We start from the raw sequence: 21,505 nt of genomic DNA, 5'->3' as shown, positions 1-21,505 counted from the left end.
GTGTCAACTTGAATGACAAACCATGGATACAACAAATGGCTCCATATCAAGATATAAGTCAATAGATTTTCTGTAGTTTTATCATAAAAAATCGTATCGATCGTGTTTGGCGTCTGCATCAATCACAGTGGGCGGAGCTTATTTACGGTTGCGCTATAAATAGCAAAGCACATGGTCATGTGTACATGTGACACATTCAATGCATTTGTGGTCAAAGTGAATTGTGTTGCATATTTTTACGGCAGAACAGCAGCAGAACATCAGTTTCGGTTAATGTAACAGTAACGATATTTAAATACGAAATTGACGATGCGATTCTTTGAGTTCAATCCGAAAAATACAGATATTTGTTTAGTTTTGGTCATTTGCATTCAACAATTAGATTTGTGCCACACAATAATCAGTTTATATTTATAAAACCTAAATTATTACACAGATTTTTCAACTAGTGTTTAGGAAGGGGCCTAATTTGAAGCACCAGAAGTTGCGCCAATATTTCTCAGCTTGACTACAATAGATGAATATGTCACGTGTATCAACGTTAACATAACAATGCACATAAGCAACTGGTAAATAAGTAACGAAATATACTTGATGTTTTGACCTACTGAAGGCGTATCCAGATAATATTGTACTTACGATAAACGAAAACTCCAATACACATATTCCAAGAATTAATTTAATTATGAATTTCCTTTTCTTTCACAGAATTTTCATACACAAAACTGAGTTTGATCATTAGATCCACACTTGTCCCATGTATTTTTTGTTCGGGGTATTTGGATACACTTCGCGCACAAGTTTTAAAATATAATCTGGGATCCCTTTCCCGTTTTGTCCACACCGATCCTTCATCTGCTGCAACGTTTATTTCCGTTTCTTCAAGTCCAAGTATCTACGATCTCTCCAAACATTTCGTTTATTTAGCTCAGTCCAGAAGCAATGTGTTCGAATCGACGAATTTCTGCAACATGGTGGCCGCACCATTCCCTAACTGCGATTGCCTGTGCCGTGTCACGCATGGTTGACAAAAGAAATGTGAACATACATATTCGGCTTCATCTGGTTCCACAATGAAATCTAGCTGTGACACTGATTCACTAATCCCAAGAATCGGCACTGAATTTATCAAAGTTTCTGTTGCACTTGCAAGGGCGGGAAGAGAGGCGCCATCTTGTCGATTCGAGTTGTGAATCGGAATGATGTCATCTTGAATTGGAACTTTCTCCACGATAAAGTCACCAATGTCATAATCGAAATTACCTAAGGCTCCCTGATTATCTCGAACAATTCTTCGTCAAATTAGGCTTCACATGAAAATGTTTTGTTGCTCATATTGAAGACAAGCGAAATTGCAAAGTTCTTGACAGTTGTAAGCAGCAACTCGATGCGCTCATGGGGCGTGGTTGCTAGGAGATCGCGTTGTCGGAAAGGCGAAAATAAAAAGTTTTAGAAAGTAATAAAAGAAATGCCCAGTGCAATCCAAAAGTACCATGTACAGGATATTTAAAAAAAAATAATATTCACGAAAACAAATCTTTTCTAAAAATGCAAAATAATTTATTAATTTATCCCAAGGTCGTAACCCTGATCACGTGGTGGGTATTTGGAAGGAATCTTTGCGATGATGCCGTTAATGAGGCCGTGTGTATTACATTGTTGAAATCAGCTGCCCAGGAATGTTTAGGCATTGACATTATGACAGATGTTCGTCATGGATGGAGAGAAAAATGTATCTGAGAGAAACATTGTTGCTTTGAGCTTCGAGACAAAACATGTGTTAATGCCGAAGTAGCCAGCGACCTGAATGTAAGCTTGATGAAAGTAATGTTGAAACCCATTTTCACGCACATGACAGAATTAATGTGAACAAATATATATTTATCTGAACATCGTTTCGAAGTCTGTGAGGCTGTCCGTATTTGAATATTTTTATCTCCATTCCGACGTGAAATAAGGTAATGTCTTCGTGTCTCAATTTTGCTGCCGCTGTGGAAAATTGCGCACCGATCCAATAAAAGAAATACTACTAGATCTACAATTGCACCGTCATAAAAGAACCAGGTCAACTTTATCTTTGTTCCGTTGTTTATTAAAAATTCGTTTCCGAAGCAAAGCGAATCGATCTACATCATAAATTAATTCATAGACTAGATTCTAGTACCAAGTGTTGAACCTTTTTTTTAAAATGTCATCAAATAACTTACACAATTATTGAAAGTCATGTTTTGATAAGTGATATATTTTATTTCGTCCGCCCGGTCTCTGATTAGTTGAGGCTTGAGGGGAGAAACACATACAAAAAATATGGATGGCCTTATGCAAATGACACTTGGCATGCCAATCAACAGGGATCTGGGTCACTGGGACCCACCAAGTTTCACGGATCGAGTTACTTCGGCATGAGGAGCTTCATCGGACAAGTGAGACTTTGCCAAAATACATTGCTATTGGGCAATGAAAAAACAACAAGAAACTACTTTGATCACTTGAAAATATTTTTGACCATTACCAGGGTTTTTTACACGATCGTTGTCATCCAGATTCCAGATGAGGCAAGACGAACACAACAAAGAAAAACATTGTTGAAATCACCGATTACTGTATATATTGTGAGAAATGCTATTTATAAACTGCAGATATACCGTACACCACAGGATAGCGATTGTTGCCCCAACACATATTATGTTTCTTCATTTACACTGCTCATATGCATCACGACAAATGTATTTCGTTCTAGTCCAAAGATCTAGAACTATAATTTGTGTGTTGGATAAATCGTGGACATTCCACGGTATCATTTTATGAAGATGTGAAGACTACATGGCAGGTAGGTTTCGAAACCAAAGACGTACGCGTTTGTTGAAAAGTCTTGGAATCGTTTGGTAGATATTTATATTACCATTAAAACTTACGTCCTTGTTGTCAAACGACCCACGTGGGTGGGTGTTTACATGACGTCACCCGTTTACGCATTAGCCAATGAAATGTATGTGTTATCATGACGTCATATTGACCTGTCAAATCACTTGTACAAGCTCCGCCCACTAGAGTGCTGTAGTTACTACCGCAGATGGGGCTTTAAGGCAATGCTGAGAGTAATTCTTTGATTGTGGCACCCTCTCATTGTGGCACTCTCCCAAGTGATTGTTTTTCATGGTGGCCCATCGTCTAAGTTGCCTCAATGGACATTCAGAGTTGTGTCGCTTAGGTGTGCCAGAAACCTATGATTGTCTTTTCAAATATAAGATTCGCCCTATTTATGTTTCTAGGTTTGTCAGCACCATATCCATGTTTGTGGGTTTCACCAAAGTAGTAAAAACCTGCATCAGGTTTTTCTCCCACATCACACTGACATCCTGGGATATAACTGAAATACTATTCAAAATAACATTAAACCAAACTCACTCACTTTTATTCATGCCAGCCATTATGTCCACCCAATCCCCAGGAGGTGTGCTCCCACAAGAAGCGTGGCATACCGGCACCCTGAGTTCTACCCAGGAATAAAGCCTTAAAAAACCCTTCAAAGGCCCATATCAGAAACATGTCATTGGAATGTCAGCCAAAGCCTACCCAAGTATAACTATCCCATCAATCAACAAGCCAACCTTGACTTATTTCTTATTACTACAGGGCTAGTGAAGCATTGCACAAATATTCTTCTACATCTGTAGTTTGTAAATGTCAAGTTCTGTGAGTTAATTCTTGAAACAGCTGACAATACATTGAGCCACAGCTCTTGCATCATTTCAAAGTTGATGATGCAGACACTGCTAGTTAGCATATCCATCATGCTAAAATAATTGTTTGACAACTAAAATCCTTAATCCCATTCAATGATAAATATAGATTACTTTCGTCCAAGTGTGTCCAAAATGACTTCAGCACTGCAGACTGAAGATATTCCTGGAAGTGTTCCAACTTGTATGATGCTCGGGATGACCAAGGGGAATTATTACAGTGTTCTCTTTTCCATCCAGAGACACTCTAGGGGCTTTGGCCTTAATTAATCTATCACAAGTTCACTTAGGATAATGTATTGTGCTTAATGTTTCTGAGATGATTAGGCCATTAACAGTGCCCATAATTATCCTCTTATGGTGGAGGTTGAGGAAGCATCAGTGTATGAATACAGACTTATGGTTATACAAGCGCAACACTGTATTCCATGTAGGAAGTGTATCATTGCCTGGTTTTCTCCAAACTATTTAGGAAATGTCAAGCTGTTGTGTGTATATATTTCCACTGAGAAAATGGCTGGGTAAGAGTATTCCTGTTAATTTTGTCACTTGCCAGTTAAAGGAATGGAAGGTTCAAGTGTGAAGCAGTGGATGCTTTCACATATTACAGGTTCTTGGTATATGTTCCCAAAAATTTCACAACTGTATATATGAGGTTATTTGTTGATCATACTTGGACAAACATATATCCCAGCCACAACAATTGGATATTATTCTGTGGAATATTTCCCCCACAGTGAAGACACAGAGGGAATTTGATGAAAGTGAACCAGTCTGCCCAGTCAATGACCTTCTCAGTCTGCCCAGTCAATGACCTTCTCAATGTCTCCCCAGTCAGTATTTGTTTCAGTCTTCCTACTCAATAATATTCCCAGTCTCACTGGTCAATATCCTTCTCAGTCTCCCTACTCAATAATATTCCCAGTCTCACTGGTCAATGATCTTCTCAGTCTCCCTACTAAATAATATTCCCAGTCTCACTGGTCAATGATCTTCTCAGTCTCCCTACTAAATAATATTCCCAGTCTCACTGGTCAATATCCTTCTCAGTCTCCCTACTCAATAATATTCCCAGTCTCACTGGTCAATGATCTTCTCAGTCTCCCTACTAAATAATATTCCCAGTCTCACTGGTCAATATCCTTCTCAGTCTCCCTACTCAATAATATTCCCAGTCTCACTGGTCAATGATCTTCTCAGTCTCCCTACTCAATAATATTCCCAGTCTTCCTGGTCAATATCCTTCTCAGTCTCCCTACTCAATAATATTCCCACCCCACTGGTCAATGATCTTTTCAGTCTCCCTACTAAACAATATTCCCAGTCTTCCTGGTCAATATCATTCTCAGTCTCCCTACTACATAATATTCCCAGTCTTCCTGGTCAATATCTTTCTCAGTCTCCCTACTACATAATATTCCCAGTCTTCCTGGTCAATATCCTTCTTAGTCTCCCTACTACATAATATTCCCAGTCTTCCTGGTCAATATCCTTCTCAGTCTCCCTACTAAATAATGTTCCCAGTCTTCCTGGTCAATATCATTCTCAGTCTCCCTACTACATAATATTCCCAGTCTTCCTGGTCAATATCATTCTCAGTCTCCCTACTACATAATATTCCCAGTCTTCCTGGTCAATATCCTTGTCAGTCTCCCTACTACATAATATTCCCAGTCTTCCTGGTCAATATCCTCAGTCTCCCAACTACATGATATTCCCAGTCTTCCTGGTCAATATCCTTCTCAGTATCCCCAGCCAATGATATTCTAGGTCTCCCTGCTTAATAATATTTCCAGTCTAACTGGTCAATAACCTTTACAGTCTCTGCAGTCAATGATTCTCTCACTGTCTCAGTCTCCCCTGTCAATGTTATTCTCAGTCTCACTGTTTATGATATTTTCAGCCTTCCTACTCAATGATATTCTCAGTGTTCCTGGGCAATAATATTCCCTGTCTCCCCAGTCTATGATATCATCAGTTTTCATACTCGAGGATATTATCGGTCTCCCCGGCAGTGATATTCTCAGTTTCCCTGGTGAATAATTCTTTCAGTTTCCCTGGTGTATGTTATTCTCAGTTTCCCCAGCAGGGATATTCTCAGTTTCCCTGGTGTAAAATATTCTCAGTTTCTCTGGTGTATAATATTCTCAGTTTCCCTGGCTGTGATATTCTCATGTTCCCTGGTGTATTATATATTCAGTTTCCTCAGCAGTGATATTCTCAGTTTCCCTGGTGTAAAATATTCTCAGTCTCTCCGACTGTGATATTCTCAGATTGCCTGGTGTGTGATATTTTCAGTTTCCCTGGTGTATAATATTCTGTTTCCTCGGCAGTGATATTCTTAGTTTCCCTGGTGTATGATATTCTCAGTTTCCCTGGGTGTGATATTTTCAGTTTCCCTGGTGTATTATATTCTGTTTCCTCGGAAGTGATATTTTTAGTTTCCCTGGTGTATAATATTCTCAGTTTCCCTGGGTGTGATATTTTCAGTTTCCCTGGTGTATAATATTCTCAGTTTCCCCGGCAGTGATATTCTGTCCTCTGGTCAAGGATATCCTTGCTCACCCGGCCTATTCTGCCTATTCCATCAGATCTGCCTGATTTTCTAGCTGCGATTGTGTTTGTAACAAATTAACATTGTGCTTGTTATGTGAAAACTGCAGGGATGCAAATTAGCCTGAAATATTTACTGGTCTGAATAGCCTTATAAACATAAGGAAATACAAGTCCTGATGTTCTAATGACCCTTTTACTTTCTTTTTGACAAACTGACTCTGACTCTTGCTAGTGCCAATTTGCTTGTGTAGAAAAGCCTCTTGATTTTATGATGTTGAAGATGAGGATTGTTGCGGAACATCACCCATCTTGGTGCATCAATTATTCTTCCAGACAGGGGGGTTATCGTTTTTCTATTGATTTCAGGATGTGGTTCTGTTTGCAATGGTGCCAAAGTCATTTAAATTCAGATCTGGAGTCAAGGATCTTGAACAGTTGAACTGGTTTTACATGTTTCAACTTAGATTCCATGTCCTCTGATGTATAAAACCATTTGGTGAATGACAGAAAATATAGTTAATATATGCATGTTTTTATAATGTAATTCAGGGAATCTTTTAGGCAGAAGGAAGTAATTTGGTAAGCGATATGTGTCAAAATCTGCTGATGAATTTACTGAATTTCTGGAAACCATTGTTCCTGCACAGATGATTAGGAACATTAAGGTTATTAGCAGGATTTTGCCATTTCATTAAAAAATAAGAATGGATGTAAATAATATCCATTTCTAATGGTAGGACGTCCTCCCCATGCATGGAAGGTCGGGGGTTCGATCCTAGTATGCGTCATACCAAAAGACATTAAAAGATGGTACTTGTTGTTACCCTGTCTGCGCTTCATTAAGGGATAAAACAAAGACTGGTCGGCTCGGAGTCAGTATACTGTGTGTGAGTGGGGTATTCATGTTAAGCTGCAGAATGGGATCTCATTGGGCTAGCACTATAAAATCAGCCGGACTAGTACAAGCAGTCACTCGCACAGCATGGATGCACAGCATGGACTCTGTATGCACACACACACGCATCGCACCGCACCACTCACTCACTCACTCACTACATGGATACCTGGTTTACATCCTGGCATGACGGGATCACCACATGGCTGCAAGAAGATAATTCTTAATTGCCATTCATACTCCTGAGTAGTCCTACAGTCCTGCCAGAACAATTACTCACCTGCAGCCTATTTTGGTTGCCACTAACATCTATTATTTTACTCTTGTTCAGGCCAAATTGGAGCACTGGATTATCTCTAATTAGTAATCAATGTTGGAAAAGCTCTTGCATCCTATAATGGCCACATTGTCGCTGTTACCTAGTTACTGTGCTCTGGCCTGGGTTGTGTTATTAACGTTATTATATTTCTGTCAGATAATGTAATTATTGGTGCTGGATTGACACATTGTGCAAGTGTACACCCAGTAGATCAGTATCTGCTGTAATGTGCTTGAGTCTGGACAGATGAACATCACTTAGTTGTGGTCAACATCGGATGCATGTTTCTGATAAGCATTCCTGGTACAACAGTGGCTTCTTCAGGTGGCATTCAACAATGTGTTTGTTGATGAAATAATTGCAATCATAATGAGAGATTTCATGTAATTATGTACAATTTTAGAAAAATTATGTATGCCTTATATTGTTACTTGTACTTGTTTTGAACTCTGAACTATTCATCATTATGTAAATCATCATTTGATGGTAGTTGCTGCAAATGGGAAACAGGGTTTTCTGATTGGGGAACACCATAGGCCATAAGACCGCGGAATGTTCTGGTCACACCCTGGTTCTCACTGCATAATTCATACTATTGACATATTCAGTACATTTCTTAAATGAAAAAAAACTCATGAAGCATTATGATGCTCGTTTCCTCCCTCCCTCCCTCCCTCCCTCACTGATACTAACAACAGAATGTAGAGGTTGCTTTTCACCCACAGAGCTGAGGCCTGCTGTTCCCGCCTGTCTGAGCTGAACCCCTACGTAAGCGTGGACACCCTCACTGACAGTCTGGATGAGCACTCTGACTTGTCCTACTTGAAGCTATTCCAGGTGAGTGTCCAGCACAAGTACTATGTTCTTGTAAACTTTCTATGTTTGATTGTACAATTAGCCCTCTGTCGCTCTGCAGACACCTGAATACTCAACATTCATAAGGATCACTTATTTTATGTAAATGGGTCCATCGAAAGAAATTTCCATTAGGTAGAGCAAAATATAATGAAAGCCAGTGTTGTTTCCTTCCAACAGAATGAACGGAAAGTTGTTTGTGGCATATTTCCAGTGTAAAGATGTGAAAGCTTATTATGATGAACTGCAGTTGTCTTGCAGCTATTCTGTAGGATGTGTGTTTTGTTTGCAGTGCTTAGCAGTACATGTAAACATGAAAATATATCTGTCAGTCTTTGGACAAGCTGTTCAGATTTATGAATAGAATTCCTCCAGTTCTATGAAAGGAATTTACCATTTTTTAAGGCAGGTCTGTCTGTCTATGATCACATAATGACACAACATTTGTTATTTGCTCACCTGACTAAAAGTCAAGTGAGCTTATGTCATGGGCTGTTTGTCTCCTCAGACACCACTGGACTAGTTAAACGGAAACATCACACGCTTGTTCCCAACAGTGATTGAACAAATGACACCCCTTTGTGTTCAAGAGATGTACCTCCATGGCAGCTCTATTGAAGAATCTATTTATGGCCTTTGACCTGCCATTTATGTTTAGAGTATAATGAAATGTTGCCTTTAGTTGGTTGTGGAACTCAAATAGATGTTCTGCTTTTTGTTAAGTTTTACATTTTGACCTTGTTTTGACAAAGCTCTCAAATTTTCTTTAAATGCATGTTTGACTTTGTAAACATCTTTTCTGACAGTGCCAGACTGATGGAGCTGTGGCATGTATGGTTCTTCTTGTGATGACATCATAGAACACACCATCTTCTTGAATGCCATTCAAACAGTTCACATCATACTTTGTTATAATCATTACAGTTTAGTACTTACACATAACATATTTCAATATGACTGCTGACAACAACTTAGTTTGTTTGTTTGTTGTTTAACACTGCACTTAGCAATATTCCAGCTATATGACGTCAGTCTGTAAATAATCAAGTCTGGACCAGACCATCCAGTGAATGACATCATGAGTATAAACTACATATACAGGTGAACGACAGTGCCATTATTTATATGAGGATTATGTTTGGTGTTATGTGAAGGAGTGACAGTAGTGTGCAGACAGCCTTTGCACAGAGTGTAGCATACATTCCAGTCTTGTAGATAATGCTTATTAACTGGTATTTGTGTATAAATGTCATTTTCATCCAAGTCAGCACTTTAATGATGTCAATGTAGGGCAATGGAGAGTGTTAATTGGAGTTTTTTGTGATATAATTGCCCCATGAATTATGCACCTACTTTATCCCATTGTAAACATTAATACCAGTGGTTACTGTTATGTAGCTTGATACTAGAATAATCACTTTGAAGCTCTGATCTAAGTGTTTTGGGCCACACAATTCTATTTGTGACAATTCATTAAATTTGCAGAGATTAAGCACTTTGTTGATGAACAAGTTGTGGTATTAAAAAATGGTACAATTTTGAGAAAGAATGAATGGCAATTAATAATTGACAAGAATATTGTCAGGGCGCCAAGGGACTTCTTCTTGCAGACTATTTGACCTTGATCCAGTTTTGTTTGGTTCAGTAATCCCAGCTTCCCTATCACTGCATGGTTTCGTGGCACAACATTAAATAGTCGTGAGTATTCTGCCCAACCGAGATGGTGGACAAAGAATCAGGTAGTCATGAGTCAGTGGTCAGCGAAGCCTCTCATCCATCCCTCTGTCTGGAAGGCAGCATTAATGCTTGAGTCAGGCACCATTTGTTGATTACCCTGAGAAGTGCAATTCCCACCACAGGTTGTACGTTACAGATCAATGTCGACAACAGGCCCACAGATCATGCAACACCAATAATTAACGAGGCTCTGGCTTCATTTCAAAATAATTTCTCTTATCCTTCAGGCAACTTCTTAATTGTATCAAAACAGATCCTTTGATGGCGTGATAAAACGACTCCTAGTTTAAGAATTCTTGGATATCTACAAACTGCTTTTGGTTTTCTTTGATGTCCTCAGGAGCAGTTTGAAGGGAAGCAAGATTTGACTAAAATTAGATTATCAAAGTTGTTTAAAAGTAAACATTTTACAACACCATTTTCCCAAATGTATGAGATTGGATCGTCTGGACAACTTCCAAAGTGCATTTGATTGCTGAAATTTAGATAATGTGATCTCTTTGTCAAGTAAATTTAAGTCAGTGACATCAATCATCTTCAATGGGGCTGATTTGGTGAGCATTTAGCACCCCATCAAATACTGTGTGATGCTTGAAACAGTCCTTGATAACTGATACTTCTGTCCTTCCCTAACCTTGTTGATAGTGGCTGTGTCATAATTAGCATTTTGTGTTGATGAGTCACTTTGTTAAACACACCAGGTCAGTTAATTATCGCTTAATAGGACCACTGTAAAGTAGCGTTTGTGACTGGTTGGATCACAGTGTAAACTATGCTGAGCTATAATGATATCAGTGATTAAATCGCAAGTGGTTGTTATGATATCAATGATAAGACTATGATGATGATGATGATTATATCACTTCGAGAAATATGATGATCATTAGGATATCACTTCACGAAATGTGATGATCAAAAGGATATCACTTCGAGAAATGTGATAATCATTATGATATCACTTCGAGAAATGTGATGATCATTATGATATCACTTCGTAAAATGTGATGATCATTATGATATCACTTCGTAAAATGAGATGATGATCATTATGATATCAATCACTTCGAGAAATGTGATGATCATTATGATATCACTTCAAGAAATGTGATGATGATCATTATGATATCACTTCATAAAATGAGATGATCATTATGATATCACTTTATAAACTGTGATGATGGTCATTATGATATCACTTCATAAAATGTGATGATCATTATGACATCACTTTGAAAATCGGGACAAGTTTTCTCTGAAACTGCTGAACTTACACGAATGAAACTTAGCATGCTTATCTAAGAGATACTTGTCAAGACTGAGTTTGAAAATCGGTCCTGTCAATTAATTTTTTACAGAGTTATGGCCCTTGCCATGTATTTTTCAACTTGGTGCCATGTTATTTGTGCAATGGGCGCAAGTTTTCTGAGAAACAACTGAAGTAAGCTTATCAAAGAGATACTTATCAACACTGAGTTATTTGTTTCAGAGAAAGGGCCTTTTGTGTGTATTAATTTCATATTAAATCATTTTTTCTGATGACAAAAAATGGCCCAAGTTGATATCTCTTTTTAAGGCTGTATTGGGCTCTTTTTTATAGTTTATGTTCACTGCTATATGAACAAACAAACTTCTAATGTGCCTCATGGCGGGGGATAGTGATAACGCTATTTTCCTGTTGTTAAAAGAGATGTGGAGTGCCAAGAAAGTCCGGCATCATTACTTGTATTCATATGTAGAAGACCCGTGAAGATCTGGGTTGAGAATAGATCTTCAGCAACCCATGCTTGCCGTAAAAGGCGAGTTTGCTTGTCGTCAGAGGCAACTAAGGGAATGGGATGGTCAGGCTCGCTGACTTGGTTGATGCCTGTCATCGTATCCCAATTGTGTAGATCAATGCTCATTATGTCAATCACTGGATTGTTGATTATTTACAGACCGCCATCATATAGCTGGAGTATAGCTGAGTACGGCGTTAACAACAAACAAACAAAACAAAAAAAAAAGCTCACTTCATTTATTTTCCCTGACTGCACTGCTCTGTTTCCGATCCATGACAGTATAACATTAGACATTAGAAAGCCTGGAAGATTTGGGGGGTTTCACGTTGACCCCCTTGTATGTGTTGGAGAGTTGAGGGACAACTCTTGCGATGTGTTTTCATCAAGTTTTGCATCCTTTTTCAGTGCATCATTCTAACAGAGTGCCCTCTGCCGGTTCAAGTGAGAGTCAACAAGTTCTGTCGGGAACAGTCACCTCAGATTCATGTAAGTGCATCAGTTTTGTACTTCCCATGGACGTGTTTGTCTTTATGAAGGAAGAAAACAGAAAACTCGGTAGATCAAACTAGGTCAACCCTATCATTTGATGATTAATTAGTGATTACTGTGTCTTTCTTTGATACAGTAGTTTGGGCTACAGTAGTTATTGGAAGATTTGTTTTTTCCCTAGTGTTGCCTTTTAGGTTAACATTTATGAGAAATTCACATTTGTAAGAAGGATTATACATTCCAAGTGTTTCATTAGCAGTGTTTGATTTCAGTTCATCTCGTCTGATGTGTATGGCGTGTTTGGCAGTGTCTTCGTTGACTTGGGGGATGAATTTGAGGTTGTTGATGCCACAGGGGAAGAGCCTAGGGAGGTGTTTGTCAACAATATCACCAAGGTAACACTTCCTTCCCATTCCTTGACCCTGGTAAGCGGTAGGGTAGCCAAGCGGTTAGTGTGTTACTCCAGTACACACTGGGGCCAGGTTCAAATCCCATCCTACGACACATTTGTCATTCTTGATATACCATAATTCTCGAAATCTGAAGTCATATGTATTTGCATGCTGCTGATGTTATTGTTTGAAAGGTTCTGTGGACACGAAGTAGATGATACAATGCTTGCTACAAGGAGTTGTGTGTTGTTAATGTCACATTGCGATAAATGTTACTTCAATGTAATTGCTTTGTGAGAGTGGCATTAATACATGTGATCAATCATCTCTGCATTATCAGCTAGCATCTTTGTTTAACAAGGCTTGATAACTACCGGTCGGCTGACATTTAGTCTGCAGTAGTAACCAATTAGTGGAATATATATTTCAGGCACATTTTCAGAAAGTGGGTATTTGTTTGCAATGTCTGTACTGTCATATGAATGTAGCTTTCAGTAGAGAAGATGTATGCCTGCAGATGATAGTGAATATATACGTGTACAGCTACAAGGAATATACTGGACTAAACTATCTGCCCCATAGTCAGGTTCAGACAGTGGTCTTGATTTGTGAGATTTAGCAGAAGTTGTGTCCTGTGATGTCAAGTCACGATATGAACACACAGGTTCAAAGACAAAATGGATTGTAATTGCAGCTTACAGGATGTGTGAGTGAGATGTGTGCCTAGCTAATCCAGATTAAAGAGCATCAATTACATGATAAATTCCTCCTCAGTCCCCCAAGTTCAGTCCAGAATGATGAGCAAAGGATGCCTGGATTAATCAGATTTGACTTGGTCGGATATTGATAAAGATCCTGATTGGTCAGACCAATCTTTAAGTAATCTTTATGAGCACCCCCTACTAAGAAAAAACAATTACACATTTCACATTCCACATTTTCTCCTGTATAATACAGAAAACAGCTTAGAAGGGGAAAAGAATTACCTAGTAACTATGTTTGAAAACATTTTAGTTTCATTGTTGTTTGGACCAGGCGTCCAGAAAACTGTTTTAGGCATTCAGACATTTATGTTTTGGTCACGCCCACTTCATATTTGACAATGACTGGTGGACAGAATAACATCAAGAGTGACTTTCATAATAAATATCATGTTTTCTTGACTATAGTGTGCACTTATCTTTCCATAAAACACACCACAAGGAGTTTCGATGTTTTTCCCCATACGCAAATTAAAGACATTTTGCCGTGAGCATGTAACACCGGATATACCGTGTCAACAAATCTGTTCAGACTGCCACAATTTAATCCTGTTATTACACTGGTTATAAATAGTGTTCATTGTGTATATGGACTTCTGTTTGTAATATTAAATGTTTTATTGAATTTATTCAAAACTCATTCGGTTTTGTTTAAATTAATTTCGGTGAAATCCTGTGTGAAGTGACTCACCGTTATTTACAGCAACCATGATTACCGGGTACTGATATTGACACCTTGAAACAGACTTTAGTTGAGAGAGAATGGATACATATACATGTATCATAAATGCCACACTTTCTCTCATTAAGAGTCATATTTGTTGTAGTTTGACAATTATATGTCAACATTACATTTTGGCAAGTCTGCGGGAAGTCTCACCGGTGACGGGTCAAATTGTTCTATATGTAAAAAATATCTGGCACACCGATCAGCTGTTCCAAAGATTTACTCTCATGGTTATTATCATTTTAAATAAATATGGTAAAAGCTGTGCCTAAAATAACACGATATTGGAATACATTATTTCTGATAAAATAATAGTTTCAAATACAATTCTTCTGATCATTGCGTCAAAATTCAAAGTTATAATTGTGTAGTTTTTAACTGAATCACCGGTACATTGGTAGAAAATGTGTGTACATGTGATTGCTATTGCCGGCTTAGTTTATGAGGAAGTATACATGGTAATATTAAGTTCTGCATATAAAACAATGCCTAGCAGAACTATAAATACAATTTTTGGAAACTTAGATCCTGGATCATAATATGGAAACGGTTCAGATCTTTATGCTACATTTGTGTCTAGAGGAATACACGTTCATGCTGACAGATTTGCCATCCACCTATTTTAGATGCCTACAGAGTCAAAATTACGAAATATTTGCAGTGTTTTATACATGTACAATGCAAATGTACATTTTGTCATGATTGCGTAAATATCCAGGTGAACAATACAGACCCTATGGGCCTCTTGTTATTTACGGCAGGGAGTACAAAATAATTCAGAGTCCCTGCCATCTACATTTATCTCCGCTCATTCAAACTCACTCAAACAGGCGTCTTGTGGTTTGCTTTCTTTTTTCACAGTCATACATTTTTTTCGATTTTTTTTTTTTTTTTAACCTGTTTGTTAATTAAATCATGTTTTTTTATCGTTAACCCCACCATCCCCGTTTAAAAACTTCTGTATGTCAGCCATTTCCCTCCCAAAATCAATCATCAGCTGCTCACTATCACTTTGACATTTGAGCATCTGTACGTCGTTCACAACAAAAACAATTTTTTAATTAATCTCCCTATAAAAACTAGTTTCAATACCTGCTGCGCAAACGCACTTCCTGTTTATTTCTGTAACAGACAGTTGTCAAGTGTGTCGTCTATTCATGATATGAGTGACATGTATTTCGTTGTTATCACTTAGATGCAAGAGTTGAAAACATATTTTAGGTTTGAAATTATCTTGCATTTTTTTATTGATATAAACGATTAGAGATGGAATTAATATGATTGAAATATATGTACTTGCCTGGTAGGACGAGCAATTATTCAGTTCTTTCTCGCCCTGCACAGGCTGCCACACCTCAATACGAGCGGTTGAGTGGATTTTCTAACCCTGTGAAAACAAATTTCTCTTGAGTTTGGTTTAAACAAGCAATTTTGTAAGCATCCTGGACAATTATTACAACGAATACGGTATATGAGAAATACATACAATGGATAATATATAGATTAAAAACATTATTTTCTTGCAGCACATAATTATGTCCTAAAATGCTGTAAATCCTTTAATCGCTGTAACATTGCTGATAAGGAATAACTGTCATTTACTACCAATTGTAACATGGCAGTGATAAGACATGTGTTTAGAAGACCGTCCACCCAAACTCCATCCAGCGCATATCCTCTCACTTGATCACCCACTCACTCAGTGGCTGATCCACTGGATAGTGGTCAAGGACATGGCAAGTTACTGTTGAGTGTTCAGTCCCTTGGCTTCCAGGGCCCTATGTTTGTGGGGTTGAAGCCTTGATTCTCGGTCTGTTAGCACCCTACGATACTTGTGCTTGTGGAGATCACTGAAAATGTGAATGTCTACAACTGCGTCGTATTTAGCTTCCCACTTTAATCTGTCAATAAAAATATCCTGTTAAAATCTCTCTATGCTGATATGGGAAACATGAAGTCAATAATATTAATAAATTAAGATAATAATATGTAAGTTTTTCCTAGTAATGCCCAGGTTGAGTTCTGGCTGCTGTGCACAGAAGCAGATCTTTTGTCACACACACACACACATCTGTGCAGTGTCTTCAATAATACATGAGATGAGGGCACCAGATGTTGTGTTGATTCATCATTTCTCACATGCTGTTGTCAACAAAATACCGTATTTTCCTTAGTATACGCATCCAAGCATAATCCACTTCCCGCCCTTGGGGATTCAATATTTTGGAAAAAAGGATTTTTCTAGTATTATGTGCAGTAAAAAACTAAATCGTATCCCTCCAGCGAATTCCGTGTAGTTTCTTGTAAACTCTGTATAGCGGTACATAAGTTTTCTCTAAATCTACTGGTGATTTGCTTAAAACATACCCAATAATATAATTTTACAGAATTTTGGTGCAATGATTTTATCAGGAATAATATATTCCAATATGGTGTTATTTTATTTGCAGTGTTGACTGTGTATATTTAAAATAATAATAACCATTAGCAATAGACAATGGAAGCCTAAGCTTTAGAGTAATTAGCGCTGAATGTGGGGCAGCCACAGTTTCTACCCTTTGTTATTTTCCACCATTTGTTATCTTATCATTTTGTTGTCCTTACCTGTACATATATATGCTCTCTGCCTCGTGGCATTCATTCACCTGATAAAGGCGTAAGCATATACTCCGGAACATTGTGTTCCTCATAATAAAGAAGTTGACAACCATATATTCTCTCTTTAATGATCATAGCTCTCCTACTTTCCCATAGACTTACCACAGACGTAGCACACACGTTGTGGAACAGGGCCCTGCCCCCAATGTAACTGAAATAGTCTTCGTATAGTCTCCTAGTTCTGGCCCCTGGAGTTCTCTGTGTGAAAAGGAGGTTATATCAGTTACTTATGTCCTTTTAGTTGTATTGTCTTGGAACTGTTCCTGAAAGTAGGTATTGTAACTTAAGATGTTCTACACAAATTGGTCAATGTCACAACAAGGTGGGAGTAATAATAACACTTGCATGGGTCTGTTTGCATGCAAAAATCATTTTGATGACAAGTAAATGTTGTTTTACCCCCAATTCAGAAAAGGTTTTCAGCTCCATTATGGTGGCGTATGAAGCCTGAGCCAGGCAAACCTCAGGTTGTACCTGAGCTCCACATCTGGGTGAGGTGACACATGATCAGCCAGGTCACACTGGGACCACCCAATCCTCAGTTCAGCCTGATCCTGTGACAAGGATAGCATGCTGTTGTCTTATTCTGGTCCTGAATTACAAGTGATGATCACTTAGGACACTTCATGAGTCACACTTAAATATGTTTTCTGAAACAGAAAGTTTAACGTTTATTCAGAAATGCATGTGACTTTGTTTTAGCTAGCTAGGTGCACGAGGCTCTCTTGTTTGAAGTCCTACATGGTTCTTGCCATAAACAGGCTTAACATGTTCTGGGCAGTTGTGTATCCTAGTAGCATTTACTCATTCACTACGATGTGAACAATCTGTGAAGACCATTTCCTCCCATGATATTGCTGATGTATTGCCAAAAGCTGCAAAAACTACTCTCACACTCGCTTACTCACAGTCATTTATTCGTAAATGATCAATTGTCAGGAATATGCAGTCTGATATAAAACATGTACACAGGATAAAAGACTTTTTCTGATTGATGTCTTTAGCATATTTCGTGCTTTGTCTGTCAGTGATCTTCTACAGTTTTAGTGTCCTTTACAAACTTTATGGATCCAAATGAGCTTTCTGCATCCCTAGATATTTGCCAACATCAGATATTTCCTTATTTCCTATTTAACTGAAATCTCACATTACTTTATTGATTTTTGTTGACATGGAGATTTGATCATTTGGTTTCTGTTGTACTGGTTGTGAGTTTGAATCCATTTTTGACCTTCATTGTGCCCTTAACTTGTCAGCAATTATCTTCTACTCACTGGTTTCATCACTGGCAGTTGTCAACACACTGCATCATTTTGTCCCCCAAAGTGAATGATGGATATATAAGTGAAATAAAGGTGTTAATAATCCACTTTCTGTTTACAGTTACTAAATCTCTGACTACCTTGTGCTCCTTTAATCGTGATGTGGATGCAAAATATGTATGTCACTATTTTGTATAATACAATCTCCTTTCCAAAACAATAGTTGTGACACATAAAGCCCCCTCATTGTCTGTGGTGCACCGTTGTTGGCGTGCTGTTCTGATTAACTTCCCGGAAGTGTTCTTCCCACACACTGTTAACCATCCTTGACTAGGCAGGTGACATAGACGTGAAATCAACATTGCAATCAATAACAGACTGAAGGCTAGATGAAGGGACATAGACTCCATTGGTAGGTCTCCCTAGAAGTACTGTTCTCAACAAGACCAGTCTGTAGTGCCATTTTCTACTTCACTTGATGAGACACACACGGCCACACTTACACACAAGCAGCTTGCCAGACTTGCTCGATTTGGTTTCCTTTGAAAAAATGTACAATTTGCTTCATTTTCACTGCTTGAGGAGACTGAAAATTAGAGGATATAGTTGAATAGCAGGGAAGACAAATGTAAAAACTACACTAGCTTTGGTAAGAAATGTGTATTTGTTAACAATACCAAGACCAACATTGAATCAGAGAAATAACAAACATTGCAGATAAGTACAAGAATTATGAGGCCCCAGAGTTGTATGTATGGCAAGCTTTCAAATATGAGGACGAGGTCCCAGAGTTGTATGTATGGAAACCTCTCAAATATGAGGACGAGGTCCCAGAGTTGTATGTATGGCAAGCTCTCAAATATGAGGACAAGGTCCCAGAGTTGTATGTATGGCAAGCTCTCAAATATGAGGACGAGGTCCCAGTGTTGTATGTATGGCAAGCTCTCAAATATGAGGACAAGTCATTGCAGATAAGTACAAGAATTATGAGGCCCCAGAGTTGTATGTATGGCAAGCTTTCAAATATGAGGACGAGGTCCCAGAGTTGTATGTATAGCAAGCTCTCAAATATGAGGACGAGGCCCCAGAGTTGTATGTATGGCAAGCTCTCAAATATGAGGACGAGGTCCAAGAGTTGTATGTATGGCAAGCTCTCAAGTATGAGGATGAGGTCCCAGTGTTGTATGTATGGCAAGCTCTCAAATATGAGGACGAGGTCCCAGAGTTGTATGTATGGCAAGCTCTCAAATATGAGGACGAGGTCCCAGTGTTGTATGTATGGCAAGCTCTCAAATATGAGGACGAGGTCCCAGAGTTGTAGATATGTTAACCCCTCAAATATGAGGACGAGGCCCCATTGTTGTAGATATGGCAAGCTGTCAAATATTAGGCCAGAGATTCAAAGTAATAGATTATATGTGATTATGAGGCCACAGTTATAAAGTAAACACTGATATGTAATTATGAGGCCACAGTTACATAGTAAACACTGATATGTAATTATGAGGCCACAGTTTCATAGTAAACACTGATATGTAATTTTGAGGCCACATTTTCATAGTAAACACTATTATGTAATTATGAGGCCACAGTTACATAGTAAACACTGATATGTAATTATGAGGCCACAGTTTCATAGTAAACACTGATATGTAATTATGAGGCCACATTTTCATAGTAAACACTGATATGTAATTATGAGGCCACAGTTACATAGTAAACACTGATATGTAATTATGAGGCCACAGTTACATAGTAAACACTGATATGTAATTATGAGGCCACAATTTCATAGTAAACACTGATATGTAATTATGAGGCCACAGTTACATAGTAAACACTGATATGTAATTATGAGGCCACAATTTCATAGTAAACACTGATATGTAATTTTGCGGCCACATTTTCATAGTAAACACTGATATGTAATTATGAGGCCACAGTTACATAGTAAACACTGATATGTAATTATGAGGCCACAATTCCATAGTAAACACTGATATGTAATTATGAGACCACAATTTCATAGTAAACACTGATATGTAATTATGAGGCCACAGTTTCATAGTAAACGCTGATATGTAATTATGAGGCCACAGTTACATAGTAAACACTGATATGTAATTATGAGGCCACAGTTTCATAGTAAACACTGATATGTAATTTTGAGGCCACATTTTCATAGTAAACACTATTATGTAATTATGAGGCCACAGTTACATAGTAAACACTGATATGTAATTATGAGGCCACAGTTTCATAGTAAACACTGATATGTAATTATGAGGCCACAGTTTCATAGTAAACACTGATATGTAATTATGAGGCCACAGTTACATAGTAAACACTGATATGTAATTATGAGGCCACAGTTACATAGTAAACACTGATATGTAATTATGAGGCCACAATTTCATAGTAAACACTGATATGTAATTATGAGGCCACAGTTACATAGTAAACACTGATATGTAATTATGAGGCCACAGTTTCATAGTAAACACTGATATGTAATTATGAGACCACAGTTTCATAGTAAACACTGATATGTAATTATGAGGCCACAGTTACATAGTAAGCACTGATATGTAATTGTGAGGCCACAGTTACATAGTAAACACTGATATGTAATTATGAGGCCACAATTTCATAGTAAACACTGATATGTAATTATGAGGCCACAGTTACATAGTAAACACTGATATGTAATTATGAGGCCACAATTTCATAGTAAACACTGATATGTATTTATGAGGCCACAGTTATATAGTAAACACTGATATGTAATTATGAGGCCACAGTTACAGTGTGTGATCACGAGGTAACAGTTACATTGTGTGATCACACGGTTACAGCTACATTGTATGATCATAAGGTTACAGCTACATTGTATGATCATAAGGTTACAGCTACATTGTGTGATCACAAGGTTACAGTTACATTGTGTGATCACGAGGTAACAGTTACATTGTGTGATCACAAGGTTACGGCTACATTGTTTGATCACAAGGTTACAGTTACATTGTCTGATCTCAAGGTTACGGTTACATTGTGTGATCACAAGGTTACAGTTACATTGTTCGATCTCAAGGTTTCAGCTACATTGTGTGATCTCAAGGTTAAAGCTACATTGTGTGATCACAAGGTTACAGCTACATTGTGTGATCACAAGGTTACAGCTACATTGTGTGATCACAAGGTTACAGTTACATTGTGTGATCACAAGGTTACAGCTACATTGTAAGTGTGATATGTAATCAAGAAAGCAGCATCACCAAAGCTTGCACAATCTGTTTTTAAGATTGAGTTGACGTTTTGACCTCCTTTGCACCA

At 38.0% G+C, this 21,505-nt stretch overlaps 1 protein-coding gene across 4 annotated transcripts in view; it reads left to right on the top strand.

Moving 5' to 3' along the window:
- LOC124135733 (ubiquitin-like modifier-activating enzyme 6) overlaps positions 1 to 21,505 on the top strand; it is a 128,206-nt gene that overhangs the window by 30,359 nt on the left and 76,342 nt on the right. For all 4 annotated transcript variants that reach the window (XM_046501247.2, XM_046501245.2, XM_046501246.2 and 1 more), the window contains exons 6-8: positions 8,239 to 8,350; positions 12,289 to 12,369; positions 12,645 to 12,767. In XM_046501247.2, coding sequence (XP_046357203.2) covers positions 8,239 to 8,350; positions 12,289 to 12,369; positions 12,645 to 12,767 — 316 coding nt within the window. The remainder of the gene's footprint in view (positions 1 to 8,238; positions 8,351 to 12,288; positions 12,370 to 12,644; positions 12,768 to 21,505) is intronic.

The sequence above is a fragment of the Haliotis rufescens genome, unplaced genomic scaffold (genome assembly GCF_023055435.1).
Source record: "Haliotis rufescens isolate VD_foot unplaced genomic scaffold, xgHalRufe1.0.p SCAF_1, whole genome shotgun sequence".
Classification (NCBI taxonomy): domain Eukaryota; kingdom Metazoa; phylum Mollusca; class Gastropoda; order Lepetellida; family Haliotidae; genus Haliotis; species Haliotis rufescens.
This window is presented reverse-complemented; position numbering and strand designations above follow the sequence as displayed.